The sequence below is a fragment of the Oculina patagonica genome, chromosome 3, assembly GCF_052425735.1.
Source record: "Oculina patagonica isolate OP01 chromosome 3, crgOcupat, whole genome shotgun sequence".
Classification (NCBI taxonomy): domain Eukaryota; kingdom Metazoa; phylum Cnidaria; class Anthozoa; order Scleractinia; family Oculinidae; genus Oculina; species Oculina patagonica.
In genome coordinates this window covers 9168238-9187623 of record NC_135760.1, presented here as the reverse complement: position 1 = coordinate 9187623, position 19386 = coordinate 9168238, and the positions used below count along the sequence as shown (strand labels likewise).

The 19386-nt window shown below is 39.7% G+C and overlaps 1 protein-coding gene across 1 annotated transcript; it reads left to right on the top strand.

Moving 5' to 3' along the window:
* Positions 1-1605: 1605 nt before the first annotated feature.
* On the top strand, positions 1606-18873 carry LOC144647485 (kinesin-like protein KIF22-B). Its single transcript, XM_078507290.1, has 20 exons — positions 1606-1863; positions 2477-2604; positions 3588-3626; positions 3856-3974; positions 5229-5315; positions 5740-5798; positions 6047-6110; positions 7177-7286; positions 10690-10765; positions 11208-11252; positions 12209-12353; positions 12873-12925; positions 13453-13503; positions 13616-13671; positions 14098-14213; positions 14702-14874; positions 15767-15833; positions 16128-16252; positions 16806-16865; positions 17075-18873. The coding sequence occupies exons 1-20, from the start codon at positions 1679-1681 to the stop codon at positions 17105-17107; spliced, it is 1791 nt and encodes a 596-aa protein (XP_078363416.1). The 5' UTR covers positions 1606-1678; the 3' UTR covers positions 17108-18873.
* The last annotated feature ends 513 nt before the right edge of the window (positions 18874-19386 follow it).

Sequence of the window (19386 nt, the reverse complement as noted above, 5' to 3'; positions counted from 1 at the left end):
ATAATGGAAAACAAAAGTCCAGTTGTATTAAAGTTGCTTTGTAATGTTGTTTTGTCCCGAATGCGGCGCTTTTTCAAAGGTGGTGCTTGGGGGCGGTGCTTATTCGAGTAAATACGGTAATCAGTGCTGTGAAATTCTGATTTTTTTAACCTCCAAGGAAAACGAAAATTAGTTCGATAAATCAGGCAGTTCGAGAAATCGATATCGGGGATAAAAATTTTAGTGCCAGACTGAATTGAGGGACGGGAAATAACTTTAAATTCGATGGTAGGTTCGAAAAATCGAGGGGTCGAGAAATCGGGGTGCCACTGTAGTTGTGGTAAAATACGTCTAGTGATGTGAATGATGTCTATGATGGATTGACATATGTCTAGTGTCGATGATGAGCGTACAGGTACATGTCAACACTCGACATGGGTGTCGATGACTCAGACGGGCGGTGTGAGATGGGCCTGGGCGTCCCCCTCCCCTCCCTCGGGCGGCCTCCCGCTCTAGGGGTGCCGGGGGGTGTGATAGCAACAAATCGATACCCTCTGAGACAGAAATTTTACAAATTAATCGTTAAAGGGACTTGCCACGGCTGAGTTAAGTTTATTTCATTCAGTTTTGCCAAATACTTGCTATGAAACTAAATGTTTGCCAAGAAATTACTTCTGTGGATCTAAGTGACAAAACCATAGCTTCAATGCAAACAAATGTATCTTCCGGGCATTATAATTTAAAGTTTCAAGCAAACGAGACTAACTTTGAAAACTGTTCAGCCCATTACAATACTTCAAAAACCCATATTGCAATCCGTTTCAATCTTCGTCACTTTTGGCCATCCGTACCTTCTTTTGTATTTGCTGTGTTACTGAAATGTTCTATTACTGTTTTAAGAGATTATTTTTTTTTTTTTTTTTTTTTTTTTTTTTTTTTTTATAATAAAATAGAGATAGAAAAGATATTATATTAAGAATATAAAAAATAAAAAAAAAAAAAATATAATTAAAATAAAAAAAAAAAAAAAATAATATAAAAATATAATATAAATTTTTTTTTTTTTTTTTATAAATAAATGAGAGATAGGATTGTCGTGGTGGAAAAAAAAAAAAAAACAAAGAAAAATATAAAAAAAAAAAAAAAAAAAAAAAAAAAAAAAAAGAAAAATTAAAAATATTAATAAAAAATTTACACCGAAAAAAAGAAAATTTTTTCAAAATTATTTCAAAACCAAACAAACATATATAATACATACATACAAACACACATAGTACGCTTTGGTTACCTGTGACTAAATTTACTAAGGTCCGTGACACAGTCCATGAAGTGGGAAGTTTCAATTTTTACTATACACTATTTTAGAAGTTGTACTTTTACACATTGCCTTTATGTAGGCCTGTATTATCCGCAATAAAGAAGCACTGCAAAAAGAAATTTGTTATTTTTGTTGTTTCAAAAAAAAATTCCTCGCCCTGCTCCTCTTGATAATCCTGAAACGCGCGTCCCCCCGCGCGTCCTAGGTTCCAAGCCTTCTGCAGCAGCTGAAGGGACCTGAACCGAGCTCGTGATTGGTCAATACGAAGTAATTAGCATATGGCTCGCGTTTTTGAAAGGAACATACAAAACAAGCGGCCATGTTTTCCTCTCCATAGTAAGTTTCTTTGAGCAAATTATTGTTGTTTTTACATCTCGATTTATGGCTACACATAAAAAGACATGTAAGGTTCGAGTGCTTGTGCGATTGCGACCGGAACGTCCGGATTATAAAGAAAGAGAAACCGGCAAACAAGATGGAATTCCCGAGCGTTGTGTTCGAGCTGTTGATTCCTCGACACTGGAATTATGGAATTGTAGAAATTCTGACGAGTCCATTCGCTACCGGTGAGTGTTTTTTAGTATGAAGGTAGTCGAACTGTAGATGGGAAACTCAACAGGATGTCATTGAATTGGCAAAAAGCTAACGATCTGGATACAAATTATGTTGACAATCCGTTGAAAACAAGTCATATTATTAATAGTGACCATACAATAAATTCCTGGACATCCTGTTTTGAAGTGTACATATTAAAAGCTTACAATGTTGTCATGCTGCATCCAAGCAGAGGAGGAAACCTAAAAGCTTTTATGGTCAATCGAATCCAATTAAAATTGCCTTATAAAAACTTGACAAAACGATTGTATTCAATGACACAAGTCGATCCGAAAAAAATATTTCCAAACTGGAGTCGAACCATTGATCTTCCACACACCGGTGGTCGGACGTTCCACACCTGAGCTAGAAACGATTTCCATAACATTGTAGCCTCATATTCAATAATATTATTGTGCGTACAAATTCTTTTTCACACATGAACGGCACGGGGAACGGCAGTCATTAATAGAACGAGAATCAGATGAGTTACAAATTTGTGTGCATAATTAACTACAGTATAGGGTTGTACAGAAATCTTGCCCTGAGCTATACTAATTTTACTGTCTACCGTGTATTTGTTAGATTCAATGGCTTTTTTGATGAAGACAGTACCCAGGAGACATTGTACCACAACTCAGTCTGTCCGCTGATTCCTTATGTGTTACAAGGCCACAATGCCAGTGTGTTTGCATATGGTCCCACTGGGGCAGGTGAGGAGATCTTTCAAACAAATAAAAAAGTCTGTCAGAAATTACATGTCAAACCAGATGACACAGAAGATATTGATAATGAGAACAAAAGTTCCAAATACTGCGTGGCACTAATAAATAATAAAAGTGAAATGAAATTAGTAATAAAGTGCCAAAACTGATTTTTTTTAAAAAAAAAAGACATTTCGGCAAAAGCCCTTCTTCGGTGGTAAACGTTGCCAAAGAAAACGCGACAAACTAGCTGAGAGTTTAAAAATTTGAAAGTCACGTTCAGAGTCCAGTGCGTGCGCGCGAGGGCGTGCGTGCGTTTAAGAGGAGAGTTTATGTTCATCCCGGGTGGTCGCCGTGCCCAGTCTGGTCACTCACTCCTGTCACTTCCAGTTGATGTTGTGCCTCTTTGTGGGCGCGTGCTAGGTGCTGAACATTACTTTCAAATTTTTTAACGTTCGGCTAGTTTGTCGCGTTTTCTTTGGTGACGTTTACCACCGAAGAAGGGCTTTTGCCCAAAATGTCTGTTTTTTTAAAAAAATCAAATTTTGGCACTTTATTACTTATTTCTGACACAGAAGATAGCTTGAGTTGAAACAAGCTCTTTCTGCCCATGTTTTAATCTCTCGCACTGTACCTAAAAAAAATCTGTACTGAGGACATTGCTCTGCAGAGATCAGTGATCATGAGGTATCTCAGAGCTATGCCACAATATTTTTTAAGTCATTTATCTGATTATCTCCAAATTGAAGGAAACATCAAAATGATAGTTTTCTAAGGTAGAAAAACAGTAGTGATTACGGTTATGACCAAAAAGGACTTCAAGGATGAAATTCAAATGACAAACACGAAAAAATTGGAGTAAAATTGGAATAGGGGAGGACTCATTCAATAGCCAATTACCTCAACTGCTGTATGTTTGATCTTCCCAATTTTTTTATAATTTATTGTGAAAACTTACTAACTTCTTGCAATTCCTTTTTCAACAAACAAAGGAAAAACACACACAATGGTTGGATCACCACAACAACCAGGTTAGTTGTACATGCATTAAGTTTTTGATTTCCCAGAGTTTCTTTCTCCTGCCATACCAATTTTTCACAGTCACAAGCCTTCCCTCTTCTCTCAAGTTTGTCTCAAATTTTTTTTACTAATAACAATAAATAATTTATGAATAATTATTAATGATCAATAAAAGATTTGATCATTGTGAATTTGCATATTAATCTAAGTTTCCATTCCATTCCATACCTGATTTTGCAGGATTAATACCAAGATGTGCAGCTGAATTGTTTAAGTTGATAGATTCGCAGCAACAAGATTCAAGATCACAGTGGAAATACAAGGTTTTGTTTTCGTACTTGGAGATATACCAAGAAAAGGTGACTATTGGCTGTCTTGTACTATACATATCTGCCTTGTTTCAACAAAAGGTGCTGGCCGGCTGACAGGAAGGCTTGAAATTCACCAACAGCCACCTTCTCTCCCCCTGAGGTCCCCTGGCTAGACCAGGGGGCTAGGTGGAGTGCCTAGCCAACCCCGGTGACAGCCAAGCTGCCACAGGCCTGCAGCTGGCTGCCAAACACAAGACAATCATCATTAAAATACCATGACAGTGCTGTGACTGGCAAAGTCTGGTGAAGATGACACAAAAAAACTCCACTATGCCTACCCCTCTAGCAAGCCAGCAATTCAACCCCTGACACAGGGCTCCCTTGGGCTGCTAGCTCTACCACTCAGCTACCCAGCACAACCCTCCAAGACGTTCCACCCCCTCAATTTTTTCTCGCGGGACTGGCTTGAAGGCGGACTAACGTCGGCCTTCAAGCACAGTTCGGGGAGTCCACGTATGTCAAATCAGTGTAGATATATAATTACCATGCTGTTGCATATACAGTATGCTCCGGAAGGAGTGGCTTTTTTCCTAACAATGGTCGAATGGAAAAAGAGCTTGAAGGATTAATAGGCAGGGTGGAAGAAAGAGAAATAAAAAAAGCTCTACATTATTTTTCTCTCTGCTTGTCCCAAACCCCTTGTGTTCCCTTTTTGCGCACATTTTTTTTTTTATTTAGTTATAACTTCACCCAAGAAATAGAAAGGTTATGTCCACCATCAAAAGGTTTATTGCAGACCTTGATTGATGCCGTGTTCATTGTTGTCTGTTTAGCGTATTTACAGCTGTGTTTCCTGTTTTTTTGCCCGCTCCGGTGCGTCTCCTGTTCTCTTCTGCGCTGCTTGATTTGCGTTCAGTCGTATTTTTGGTGTTTTGGCCAGTGTGACGGTCACCGCCTGTGTCCGGACACGTCAGGCGGACTCGCGGGTTTTGAGCCCTGCGTCAGGCTAAGTGTTCCATCTTGCCAAAGCTTATCCCAATTTCTGTAGTGTCCTAAGTGACTAAAAGTCCCCCCCCCCCCCGGATGACATTCTAGTTCATTGCGAGGTTATCCCCAGCATTAAGTTTGCGGGCACCCATTTTATACACCTGGAAGGAAAGAGACACTGTGAGAGTAAACTAAAGCATCTTGCCCAAGAACACAACACGATCATCCTGACCAGGTCCCAAACCCAGACTTATATTTCTTATAGGGTATTAACATTTACTCAATATAACATCTTATCTTGGTGTTACATTGTAGATCAAAGACCTGTTGGACCCCAAGAAATACGATTTACCAATCAGACAAGATCAGCAACAAAATATAATCATACCAAATTTAACGGAGGTAATGTTAAAAGCTCTATCTGCAGCAGAACAGTGCTATAACAGAAGTTTTAAAATGTTTTGAAGTAGGCGTCAGCAACTGGAAGAGTAGGTGGCAGTGACGAACCCTAACCTGTTTGTCGCAACCTGACTGCAATGACCAGATTAACTGGCAATATATCAAGTAGCCGGCAGAACTCTGGTGGTCGCTAGCTTGTTTTGAAAACCCTGCTATTAATAATAATAAATGATGCTAATTTTATTTCTACTTTCTTTCAAGAAAGTAGAAATAATATGCAAGACTTCACAATTACCAAAACGAATCTCTTCTCTCTCCTTAGCTTTATTTTACACATTATTGTCCAATAAAATCTTACTCTTAGCCCGAAATTTAAAAAGTTTTGGAATGTATCTGACTGATAAGTAGCAATTACTCTTTGTTTCAGAAGCCAATAGCAACACTGGGTGAATTTATGTACTTGTTTGAAAAGGCCAGCCAGCAGAGGTTTGTAACTATGTTTAAATAATAACTATCTCATATCCACCAAACGTGAGTGGAATAAATGTTTTATTAAAAACGCCCAAAGAATTTGAATTGTCGTGCTCCCTGGCTGTTCTTGCTGACGCGTATTCCTACCATATTTGTGGTCTATGGTATATGAGCTCATATACCATGGCTTGTAAACCAATCAAAACTCAAGAATGCAATATACCATGGCTTGTTTATGATAATATGCGATAATCCTCTTTCAGGAAAACTGCAGCTACAAAGTTGAATCCAAACTCTAGTAGAAGCCATTCAATTGTGTTGATGAAGGTATGGTGAACATGAATTTTTTATTTTTATTTTTTGTTAAGTAAACTGAAAGATCTGTCAGTAAAATGCCACTTATAATAAAAAAAAATTATTAGAGAACTTGGAATTTTTTTACAAGTATTTTTTATTATCCATTTTACTATGTCACTAACTGATTTTGACTGGTTTGAAACTAACTGTTTGTCAATTAACTGCATGCCAATTACCAACCCACATATATCATTCTCAGACTTACTGTTCACTGTAACAGCTAGGTTCATGCTTTTAATATTGTTCTACTAAACCTCTCATATATGGTATTATTTTTATTTCAAGTTACAAATACACATACCAGTAGTTTGTTATTATTTTTTGAGCCATCCTACATTAAACAAATCCATTTTTATCAAATTTTATACTACAGTGATCAATGCATTTTATTTTAGCTTCTGGTAAGGTCTGAATTCTTAAATCACAGATACTAATCAGTAAGTTTATAAAATGCAGTTTGAGCAATTTGAATGTAATAAACTTGTAATGTGTAGGTAATGGTGGTACATTGTGTACCTAGCTTGATAGACCAACAATGTACAAATGTCTTAATAATTTAGCACCCAGTTATTTAAGCAACAAGTTTTGTAAAAGGTCTGATGTTCATGGACGAAAAACCCGCCAACACCAGAGCTTGCAAATTCCACTGTTCAGGACCGCAGCAGGCCAAAGAACATTTACATACAGAGCCGTAAACCTATGGAACAGCCTTGATATTAAAATCAAAAACGCTAAATCTCTGTACTCTTTTAAATCAAAGCTTAGGGATCATCTTCTTTTAAAATTTTAATCATTATTTTATTTAGTTTTCAATTTTATTTGTAAATATTAGTGTTAAGTAGATTTTTTTTATTGTAAATAGTTTCTGAAAAGCCCTATGGGGAGATTACTATTAAAGTTCTTATCTTATCTTTTTAATGTGTGCTGCAAAGGGCAGAATGAGTGCCTAAGTCTACGTACCGGTAGCTCTAGTCCATTGCACATATTGCAGGCCTATTAAATTGGATGATAATAAATATTTCTGAATTCTTTTCAGATTCATAAACAGCAGCAGGTTGCTCCATTTACAAAACTCAGTGGAAAGTTTTACCTCATTGACCTGGCAGGATCAGAGGACAACAGAAAAACAGGGAATGAGGGGATAAGGTGCTCTTCAGTGTTACAATTCATGTTATCTTATGAGTTATTACAGTGCACGCGCCTTACCGTGCCCCCCACTTTTTCCTCCTCAGTTGCAGATTATGATTTGCCCCCTCCTCTTCTGTTTCCATTTCTTCATTACTTTTTCTCTCGATTTTCTCTTCGTCCTCACGATTTCTTCTAAACCTTCCGGAGGATAAATTGGAAATGTAGCGAGCAGTTGACGTATACACTTTGAGTCCTTCGTCCTTCGTCCTGGGACGTAGTCGTTTCCCTCCCCAAAACTTTTGCTGCAGAACGATCTTAAACCCTCGTCACCCGAAAAGAAACCCGTTGAGACCTGTAACTTTTCGCGGTTCACACGCTCTGTACTCGTTTGTCAACACCCTCTCACCGCGGCCATACCCCCCCACAAATCTCCTACCGCCGTATACATCACCTCCACCATCCACATCCCCACTTCACCCTTTGTCACACTTCCGAGATCTTCAGCACTCTCCCCTCCGCCCTCCTCTCTCCTTCTCCCTTGCCCTCCCCCCCTCTTCCTCCCTCCTTCCTCCCGCCCCCCACCCCCACCACCGCCCACCCCATCCCCGCGGGGATCAATTCATGCCGGGCCGTGACGTCATCCCTCGGACCTTCCCTCCCTTCTCTCCCCTCTTTCTCCCGGTACTCCTACTCTTCCTCTTTTCTCCCTCTCTCCCTCCCCCCCCCCTTCGTTCCCCCTCCCCTCCTCCCCCTTCCCCTCGCCCTTTCTCTCCCCCCTCTCCCCCCCTCCTCCCTTCCCCCCCCTCTTTCCTCTTCCTCCTACCTCTCCCTAGGTGGGCGTGTCAGTTTTTTTATTCTTCGCGCCGTTGGTCTGGGTCTCTTTTTCGGCGAGTTTTTCATTTTTTTCTCGCGACGTTCTTGCGCGGTTGTTACGCTCTGGGGGACCCTGTGTCATGAGGGTACTAGACTTAGCACACAAGGTGCAAGCCAACGGCAGATAGCAACAGAGCTTCGTAGCCGGGGCTACGTCCATCCTTGAACAGTACGTGATAAAAATATTACGCGATTCCTCGTACTAGTTTTTGGTGCAGACCACTGGTCCTAGTTGTCTGTCGGGTTGCTTCTTCTCCGGAGCTCTTGTTAATGGAGTTGTAGACGCGGACGACTTGCCGAGCCTCTCAATAAATAAAAGATTAGACGTGACTGATCATGAGCAAGAAGAAGCTCTCGGTGCACAGTTAGAAAGCAATACTCCTGAAAACATCGTCCGCCAAATGTTCTCAATCATTTTATTTTCAACCGAACCAAATTCATTTTTTTGATGAGGCAAGTGTGATAAAAACTACTGGATCGTGCTCGGAACGCCAGTTGGTGAGAAAGCATCGAGTTTCACGATACGCTTCAAAGCCAATTTCACATCAACTTGCTCCACTCTGCCCTTGGAGTAGACTATTTTAATATAATTGACGGCCCGTCGAATGGATTTGAATTGCTAAACTTTTTTGAAGACGCTGTCGAAATACAACGACAGACAGAAGTGTTGTTCTTGAACGCGGGGATTGCGTCGTTATGGACAATTGTGGCTTTCATCATGGCCTTTTTGTTGAGCCAGTCTCAGAGACCTTTTGAATGACTATGGTGTTCAGCTTATTTACCAGCCACCGTACTCGCCACATCTCAATACATGCGAATATTGTTTCCATCAAATAAAGGAATTCCTTCGGAGATGTCAACTGTTAGCGATGGAAGAGACCAAAATTGCTATAGCCGAGGGTGTTTTGTCAATTTCAGCAGCTAACTCTTACAACTATTTCCGCAACTGCGGATATGTTTAAAAAATAAATTATGTACTATATCAGTAGATTGAAGTTGAAATCTTCTCTCTTCCGCAAAACGTTTCCCGCTTTTGTAAATTATATTTTAGAAACTTTGCAAGGAGGCGTGGCCATCAATCATAATCGTGCAACCTGATTGGCTAACTTGTGAAAAAGTTTGTTGGGTGGCCACGGTAAGGCGCGTCGCACTGTAAATAGCTTTCAATTGATGTTTGTGATAACCTTAGAGGCAGTCTGCTTTTCATTGCAAAAGAACATGAGAGAAATTCTTTGGACCCACATTCAATGATCAGAGAAAAATAAGAGAAAATAGATGGTTGCGGACAGTCTATGATAAAATGTCACTCTATGAACTATAGGGGTGCTGAATGGTAAATGCGAGACTTTGCGAGACGGCGAGACTGATATCTTTTCTGCGAGCCCGAGACCTTTTTAGCCTTGCAAAAGAAATCGAGACTCCGAGAAGGCGACAAAGAAAAATTCAAGACTATGACGAGACCACTGAAATTTGGCTAAAATTTTGTGAGACACATATTTTTTGAAGAACCATTCACCACCCCTAACTATGAGCAGATGTCATCAAGTCATGTCTGCTCAGGTTGTCAAAGCTTCAGTGGGGGTTTTATTCTAGGCTAGGCACCAGGAAAATTGATCATCTGTGACACAGGTAAATTTTTTGATACTTCAGGGTTGAAGTATTTTTTATAAAGTTCTGATTATAAATACCAGAGAGGTGCGGTGTTTATGGTTTGTAGAGGACCATACAAAAAATAATAAGCAATTATTGGATGAGGTTGAGCATGATATTGTGAATTATCAAAACCGAGGTCTGTGTTATATGCCGGCCGGGCTGAGGCGGATCGACACGGGTTTTGATAATTCACGATATCATGCGAAAACCGAATTAAAATGTTTTATTATACGTTTTCAAAAATTTCCATCACTTTTTCTAGCGCCGGCGTAAAACTTCGTCGAACATGGCCAAGCGGTTTTATCTGTGGTTCCTCCGGTTCTTCTCCCTCAAATATCATTCAGATTTTTAACTTATTTTTTTTGTTCTCTTGGTGTTTTTAATCTTTTTCTCGATCAAAACGTTCAATTCCTCTTTGGAAACGGGGCGTCGCTCAGCCATATCTTCAAATTTGACAGCAGTACATGGACGAGGGCCTTGAAACTAGGCGGACTTGAACTCGACACGATAACCCAATATCTGCTGCAGATATTGGGTTATCATGTCAAGTTCACATGCTACTGTAAATTGGCTGTGCTCTCGACCAATCACACGTTTCAAGAAATTCTAATGTATAATAATGAAATTTAGATGCGTAAAAATGCAGTTTGATTGCTACAGCCTTAAAAAGAACTTGAACTGTACAATACAGCCCACTATTTTAGGTAATGAATGTGACTTAAAAATGCTTGAAACCACATTACGCTTTTTCAGTAAATGTACCCACGGATATTTGCCCTTGTCTGGAGTGGGGGTTAGTTGACAGTTGTAGATTAAGGGATAGGGGAGAAAAAGAGGCTGGGATCAGTTTTAATGTTCAACGATTGACAGATTTATCGCCTTTTCAATTTTTTAGGTTAAAAGAAAGTGGTGCTATCAATGGTTCGTTGTTTGCTCTCGGACAAGTTGTTGATGCGTTGGATCAGGGCCTGGTAAGATGTTCATTTGAACATTGTACAAAAGAGTGCTTTTACAGTCAGACAATTTGTCTTCTACAAGCTTCTCGACTTCCCGATGTTCTAAGGCTCGAACAATTGAGAATGTTCTTCGTATGTTTATTGAAATGACCTTTTCTGACAAATCAAAAGAAATGATCAGCTTTACGTCAAGTTAGATCTTACAGAGATTTTTTGTTAACTTTAGTCTGACTTGAATAGTTTGGTGTTCCAGACTAAAATAATAAGAGGGGGGGGGGGAGGGCGCCCCCCCCCGCGTTTTTTTTTTTTTTTCTTCCTTCCTCCTTTTTTTTCGGTTCTCCGGTTTTCCTCCCCCAAAAAAAAACAATCAATCACCTAAGAACGCTAAACTCTACTCTTCTTGTACGGGAAAAAAAAAATATACCTTTTTTTTTAATAAGTTTTCACATTTTTTTAGTCCAGGATACCCTACAGGAACAGCAAACTAACGCGCCTTCTTCAGGTAAGTAAAAGAAAGAAACAACATCTTGGAAAAATTACGAAAAAAGGTGCATGTTACCTTTTTCTTGTAAAATTTATTGTGTAGAAGTCACGTATCTTCTTAACAGTTTATTTTTCGGGCTTCTCAATAGAGCACTATACAGTCAACTCTCTCTAAGACGGACACCGTCGGGACCGGCCCCAACTGTCCGTCTTATAGAGGTGTCCGCCTTATAGAGAGTCGAGGTAACGTGACACCAGAAATGTTGAGACGATAGAGCTAAACGGCTATGCACAACGAATACACGTCTGTTTTAGTCGCTTACGTTAGCAAAACCTATAAAGTGGAACAAAAATAATATCAGAGATTCGACTTGTTTGTTAATAACAAACGGTGATACTGTAAGTAGAAAACTAAATCTACAAGTTTAAGCAGAGAAGTAATGCGTTTTAGCGGATTGTTTTTGGTAATTTTGGTATTCTAAAGGCGCTGACCTGCTATGCTATATGTCGATAACAAGTTTTAAAGTATTATTCACGAAAAAATAACTTTTAGTGCCTGTCCGTTGGCGGTTTCAAAGTGTCCGTTGTCCGTCTTAGAGAGGTGTCCGTCTTACAGAGAGTTTTCTTACAGTAAAATGACTGAAAAACGGCAGGGACCATAACCAGGTGTCCGTCTTATGTCCGTCTTAGAGGTGTCCGTTAAGAGAGAGTTGACTGTACTCCTAAACTTGACAATCTACTATCAATGATGGAATGTTTTGTATACATGGCCTAAAGTAGCTCCCGTGAGTCTCTTGGTAGAGCGTTCGATTCGTGTTCGGAAGGTCATAGGTTCATAGGTTCTGTTGGTAGAATTCGGATTATTTTTTCGAGTAGCACTTGTTTCACTGACTAATTACATCTTTTTCACGGAACGTTTTGTGCTTATAATGTCTTAGGTGAAGTTTTGTCTTTTTATCTGTCTGACCATTATAGGATTCTCTTGGAGGCACCGCTCACGCGTGCATGATTGCTAACATTGCACCCGAACGCAGATTCTACGCAGATACGACCAATACTCTGAACTTTGCTTCCAAGTCAAGAGCAATCATTAATGAGCCATTTGTCAGGCGAACAGTGGGTAAGTATTAGACCTAAAAGAAGCTGTTACCACAGGGCCACAAAGGGAGGGGGGGGGGGAAAAAGAGAGAGGGAAAAAGGAGGAGGAAACGCCAGCAAGCAACAGCACAATCCGGTTCTGGTCTGTTCGTTGTAGAGTGGATATGCTGCGCAATTTTTTACGTGCGTAGACAAATTTTGAGACAATGTATGAACGACTTGCGTACACGTTTACGCTTCGTGAGTTCCAAGCACTCAAGAGACGTCGAACACTCGAACTGAAAAATTCCTTACTGATGACGTAACTCTACAGAGCTCCGTGTAACGTCTCTGATTGGTTGTTACTTGAGCGCGAAAATTTAAAACCAGGTAACAGCCAATCAGAAACACTACACAGATATCTGTAGGGCTACGTCATCAGAATGGAATTTCCGGTTTGAACGTCGGACGTCCCTCGAGCGCAGAAAAAGCTCGCGAAAAAAGGCGTACTTTACTAAAGCGGGGTTACATTTTTATAAATTATTTGTCTTCAAATTTTCAGACAAATCAATGGCGTTTAAGAGACCCGCCGAGGAGGCCTTACCACTGAACCAGGTAAATAATGACACTTTGCTTATCGAAACAAAAAGTAAGTTAGGAAACGAAGAAAATCATGGAAAGGAACCCGTTTTAAAGCCGTGTATAAACAGGTTTTGTTTTTAATGCGCAGACCAATCAACACGGAGTTTTAAACTATAAAACACGCGTACAACTCGTGAGCCCCGCGAGTCCGCGGTCTCGTTCATCAGGAGACATCTTTACGATCAAAAGCATAAAGCGTAATCGTTGCACAACCAAACATTTTCTTTTTGTGAAAGGTTACTATAGGGTTGTTAAGGGTTTTTTCGTGAGCTGCGAATTGACTTTTTTCAAGTTTGGTGTCAATTGTTACATAGATGTTTTTTAATTTTGTTTCTTAAAAAAGAGGAAAATGTTGTATTTCTTCAGTGGGCAAATAAAAACACGTTATTAGATTATTTAAATAACCGCTGTTGTACACAAAGCGAGCTAACTTTGCGATCATTAGTTCTTTGCTGAAACCTCGCGGAACTGGTTAATAAGTAAATTTGTAATTCTTACAGCGTAAACGTCTCAAGCTGGAAGATTCCTCTGCAGCACAAGAGCTTTCAAAGGTGAGGTATCTCTATAAGATGATTATTTCTCAAGGAATCGATTTCTTAGTGTTAAATTGGTCTTGTTGTCAGTAAGGTTTAACTCTAAATTTCCTGCTATATTCTCATGTAGCCCGAAAGAAAGCCAGTTCTTCCACAAAAGCTTGCCATCCCTGCTGGAATTTTAAGGTAACGTCGTTTGCGATCTATTACTATCGAACTTACAGTTATGTTTAACACATGTGCTTGCCCTAAGGATTTTGCTTACCCTACTGCAGAATGGCCACAGGGTCAAGGAAATCGGGGAATGTGATATCCGGACAGGAAAATTCTAACTTTCTTGTCATGATCATTGATAATGCATGATTGTTATTTGTTACGACCGTCCTGGTTTGATGAAATGATAGCAAACTTAAAGCGTAAATTGCCTTTTTCACTTGATCAGCTGTTCTTTTTCTGGTCAGTGAAAGAGGAGGGAAGAGCGCGATCCGATCGCACTTCGCGCTTCTCCGTCGTTTTTCCCTCCCTTTTTAACGCCTACCACGCAGGCTAGGCGACCACGCGCTAGTGAAAGCCAGCCTTAGAAGCCATTGACCATGCTGTTTAATTCTTCAGTCCTCTCAGAGTTGAGCAGAGAAAGTTACAAGATCGTCTGGCAGCTTTAGAGAGTCTTGCCCGTAAACACGCTGCGCTGCAAACAACAACCAAGACTGAAGGCGAATTGTCAAAAGGTATGTCAGGGGGTAGGGGTGGTGGCAGTTTTGTGACTCTGCGAGTAAACACTCACAGAGTAATTATTGCCAGCTTGGGAAGGGTGGAGGGACAACGCGCGAAATTTGGAGCAAAGAAAGAAAGTTTATTTTAACAGAACTCAGTGCAGAACCTTGTTAAACTCTGATTGGCTACGCAGGAGCCGTCTATCGCTTGAAAGTCAGCTCTTCAGGGAGCGCGCTTGATTTGCCATGTATTTTTGCCGAAAAGTATCAAATAAAACCCTTGATATATATAGATCGCGCCTCACAATTGAAATTATAATTATGTTACTTCTGCTTATTTTTTGTACTGTTACAAAAAGATAGAAAAAATTCTAATCTCCAGGCGTAAACAGTGAATTAGCAATTTAGGTGTTCCTATTACGCATAACCACTGAAAGTTTATTTTTTTGACGAAGTTTGACCTTATAACCTTTTTCTATTTCATTTTTATATTTATTTTGGAGGTCCCACAGGGCTTACTACTGCGGGACAAGTACCGCCTTCTGATCAAGCATCAGTGCTTTCTCGCTTGCCTCTTAAAGACGCCAACAGATCGGCTGTGTATGATGCAGACTGCGCAGACTCTCCTCAGAATCCAGACTCTGTCCCTGTTATTTCTTCACCATTCAAAAAACAGGCAAGTGTCTAGCTTAAGTCACTCAAGTCACTCAAGCTCAGTCACGGACAACTCATCTTGAAAAAACCAGCTTTTCAAGTTTGTCAGTTGTAATCCGTCTTAATCTTCGTCAGACGAAACCATCCATGGTTATTTTCGGGTTTTGATTACTCCTTTGTTGTTTTCTTAATTACAAAACTATTATTTTGAGGTTTCCTTCATGGAAGTAATCAGAAATGACTTAAAAATCGTGACTATGCCCCTTTAAATATATACACGCACTGAATGGAATATGTAACCAATCAAAGACGTTTTCCGAGCTTTTTATGAGGATCGCACACTCCTTGAAATAAAGTGCAGTGGAACCCCGATATAACGATATGCCAAAGAAGCAGTAAAATAAATTTATATCGTTTAATCGAGGAATTGTTATATCGAAACTCCCGATATAACGATATGGTCACAAGCAACGCGGGGGCAGATAAATGATAATGATAATGCATTTATATAGCGCATTTTCCATATGTTTATGTTCAAATGCGCTTTACACATACTGTAATTAAGATACAATTGTAAAGGCCAGACCACAACACCGGGAGCTTCGTGTCACGGTTTATCGTCCTTTTCCGAGAAGACTAGAATGTCTAACCATTTGCAGATATAATTACAAAGGCAGCACATTCTCCTCAGTTATTTTAAGACCCTGAGTGTTGGTCCGGTCTGGGGTTCAAACCCACGACCTCCCGCACAGCAGTCCGGCGCTCTACCAACTGAGCTAACCAGGCGGCGACCATATGCATCTGTGACGTACTTCCATCAAAATAATAAATGATTGGTTGACCCCGGATTCCATAGAGCATTTCAAGTTAATGCATATCTCATAATCATTGTTTTATTTTGTGTTTTTCCTCAGAAAACCTCCTTAACAGTGGATGAAAACTTCAAGGTCAAGATAAACCCCCATCTCCAAGAGACGCACAGTAAGAGAAGTAGTTCCTTTGGGATGTTTTGTGCAATTCTGTGCATGGACTGGTCACATTGATTTCTAGACAAAAATACATTCTCTATAAAATTATAGAACATTTTGGGGATGATTCGTTGAATATAGAGGTGTTTAATTGCAACAATGATACAATACAACCATATGTTATAAATTTCATTTGCCGTTCTTAACAGCTATTTTTCTTGTGTGACCAAGCAAAAACCTTTCAAGAAGTAAGCAATAGAGTCTTGACTTATGTAGCTAATATGTAGCTCCCTTTCTCTTTTGATAGACAACGAAATTCTGAGGGTGCTGAATCATGGGACCATCAAGGAACTAAAGAAGCTTCAAGGTGTCGGTCAAAAACGTGCCCAGCTCATAGCAGACTGGAGAACAGTCCACGGGCCGTTCCAGCAGGTAAACTGGACAGCGGATGGCTTTGTAAAGCAAAATTCACAGGGTCTCCTCATTGGTAGTTTTACGCAGTTTTTGATCGAAAAAAAATGAATAGCAATATTGCTTTACAAACTCGATATTGTACAATGCGTACTCTGTATGGGATTTATATTCATAGTCAGAGATTTGCAACAGAAATCCAAGAATTACCAATTGTGTTTTAAACAAGGTTAAATGCTAGAGTTTTTACGTACGCAATAAGATACCCTAGGTTTCTTTAGCCAGCGAGCGGCATAATAGGCGATTTTATACGCTTGTTGCGGCACATTTGATCACCGGGAAAAATCGTAAGCGAATTTCGACGCTTTCCTCCGATTTAGGATCGCATGTCGCGGTGATCAGAGCTCGCAGGCGAAAATCGCATTCGCAGTAGCGAGCAAACGCCGCGACGAGCTATAAAGTCACTTATAGTGTTTCGAATCAGTCCTGCTACATGTTCTCCCCCGGCACGGTTCATGTTAATAAGATAGTTTCAGTTCCCGTTTCTTAGTTCCAATTACTTTGGTCATTTTAGGTGCAAGATTTAAAACTGATCGATGGGTTTACAGACAAAATGGTAACTACCTTTCTAAAGGTAAGAATAGTCATAAATATCCATATACATATACCCCTTTTTACAGAAGTTAAACCTTGTCCAGCTCAAAGTTTGAAATTTAATTGTTATGTTTAATTTAATTTTCTCGTGCACTTGCACTCGTTCAAACTCTAATCTCTGCCCTCGTTGACTCTCGTTCCCGTTTTATTCCGGGTTAACAATATTTTCTTGCTTCTCTCTTCTCACAGAATAACCTTTTGAGCCGAATCACGTTCAGCTGATGAATGGACTCCCGAAATCCTCGGCGAAACAAACACAAGGCCTATCCGCCTACCGGTATGCCTCAGTCGCGGCGGCAGTACGTTGAAAGAGAAATTCATACGCAAAGATTGTACATAAAAAGCTTAAAACAAAGTTGTTGGGCTGTACAGCTCATATGAAGTGATTTTCGACATTTTCTAGAACTGGAATGATTAGTTAAAAATCTAGTTTTGTTACATGACATTTTTTAAACATAACAATGCACCAAGTAAATGCGGAAGGAGCATTGCATCGGATTAAAATTTAGTTTCACTTTCGAATTATAAGGTTTGAATTCTAGGCTGATTTAGGCCTTAGTCTACCATCACCCGGCCAACTGTTTTTGAAAAAGTAAAAAAAATATACCGTATTTTCTCGATTAAACGCCGGACCCCGATTAAACGCCGGCCTCGCATAAACGCCGGGTCAAAATTGCTAATTTTTAAATAAACGCCGGGGGCGTTTGTTCGAGGTCCCGGCGTTTATTTGGGGTCAAGCTAACAAGTAAATATATTCTGTTTGTCACAAATCTCAATTGCAACATAAACTATCTAATCCGTAATAGTGCACCTTTGGGGAAAAATCATTTTTGGATACCCAGGGACACCATTTCGGGGCAAAACGAAGAGAAAAATCGTCCCGCCTTGACAAACTGCCCCTTGTTCTCGAAGATCAGTAACAATAAATCAATCTGAAAAATTGGCAGAAAATTGCAGTCCGTTAATAAACGCCGGGCCCCGATTAAACGCCGGCTTCAAATAAACGCCGGGTTCACGAAGCCAAGTTTGAAATAAACGCCGGGGGCGTTTATTTGAGAAAATACGGTATATATTAATTAATTACAAACTCCCCGAGTTACTGACTGTTCTCTTGTGTTTCTTAGTTTTCATTTCTGTTTATACCTACATCCGAGTGACTTTACCCTGGGTGCCAGAGGAATTTTTTTCTTTTTTGAAGGAAAGACACCATTTGCGTGGCTTCGCCACTCTATTAACGATTGCGGCTTCGCCGCCCTTTGTCATGGCAAAAAACCCCTCTGGCACCCAGGGTAGAGTGACCTTGTCATCTAAATCAACCCTCATACAAGTTCTCAAATACCTTTTGATGTCAAAAGCTACAATCTTTGACAAGAGCGTGGCTCACTTTAACTGTTTTTCCCACTTGAAACAAAAAAATTAAATAACTCTACCCCTCTCCCCCTTTACAATGTTGCGTAGCAAGCAAAAAAATGTCTTCAATTGCTGCCTACAAACTTACCATCCTCGGAGACCCAGGGGCAGTTAGTGGGGGCGGGAGAAAGTCTATACGGGTGAGAAAAAAATGGGCGAGGAAAAGTGACTTTTTTCACCCGTATAGACTTTCCCCCGGCCCCACTTACTGCCCCTGGGTCTCCGAGGATGTACTACACACGAAGTTTGGGAGATGGGGGTGGCTGTGCCGGCCAACGAGTTTTGTCAATGATTGTGGGTCTGTTTATAAAATTTCAGTGTAGGAGAGTTATAATTAAGGCTCCCACACAAACAAACGAATTTATTGCCCTTACAACGGTATCTACTTGTGATATTCGCGTTGGTTTTATTGCCAAGGTTTCTTAATTACTTTTAAATTAACTTAACTTAAATTACTTTTAAATTAACTTAGAACTATTGTACATATTTTTATTTATTTATTTTTTTTTTATTTCTAATTATGAATTTTTATTGTAAATAGTTTGTAATTAACTTTCGTTTACTTGTATTTTTTTTTTTTTTTTTTTACATTGCTGCTGAAAAGCCCTTTTTAGGGAGCGCAATTAAATTGTATGTATGTATGTATGTTTGTTTGTTTGTTTGTTTGTTTGTTTGTTTGTATGTATGTATGTATGTATGTATGTATGTATGTATGTATGTATGTATGTATGTATGTATTGTATGTATTGTATGTATGTATGTATGTATTGTATGTATGTATGCATGTATGCATGTATGCATGTATGCATGTATGCATGTATGCATGTATGCATGTATGCATGTATGCATGTATGTATGTATGTATGTATGTATGTATGTATGTATGTATGTATGTATGTATGTATGTATGTATGTATGTATGTATGTATGTATGTATGTATGTATTATGTCTGACTGGATTTGCATAAACATACCGGCAAAGAGCTCCGAGCTGGTCTGCTGGGCACACTTCCCCAGGGCACCACCCTGGCCGGCCAATTGCAACTGGACGAGCACTGCCAGACCTCTGCTCCCTCAGGGGGTGGCCCTCA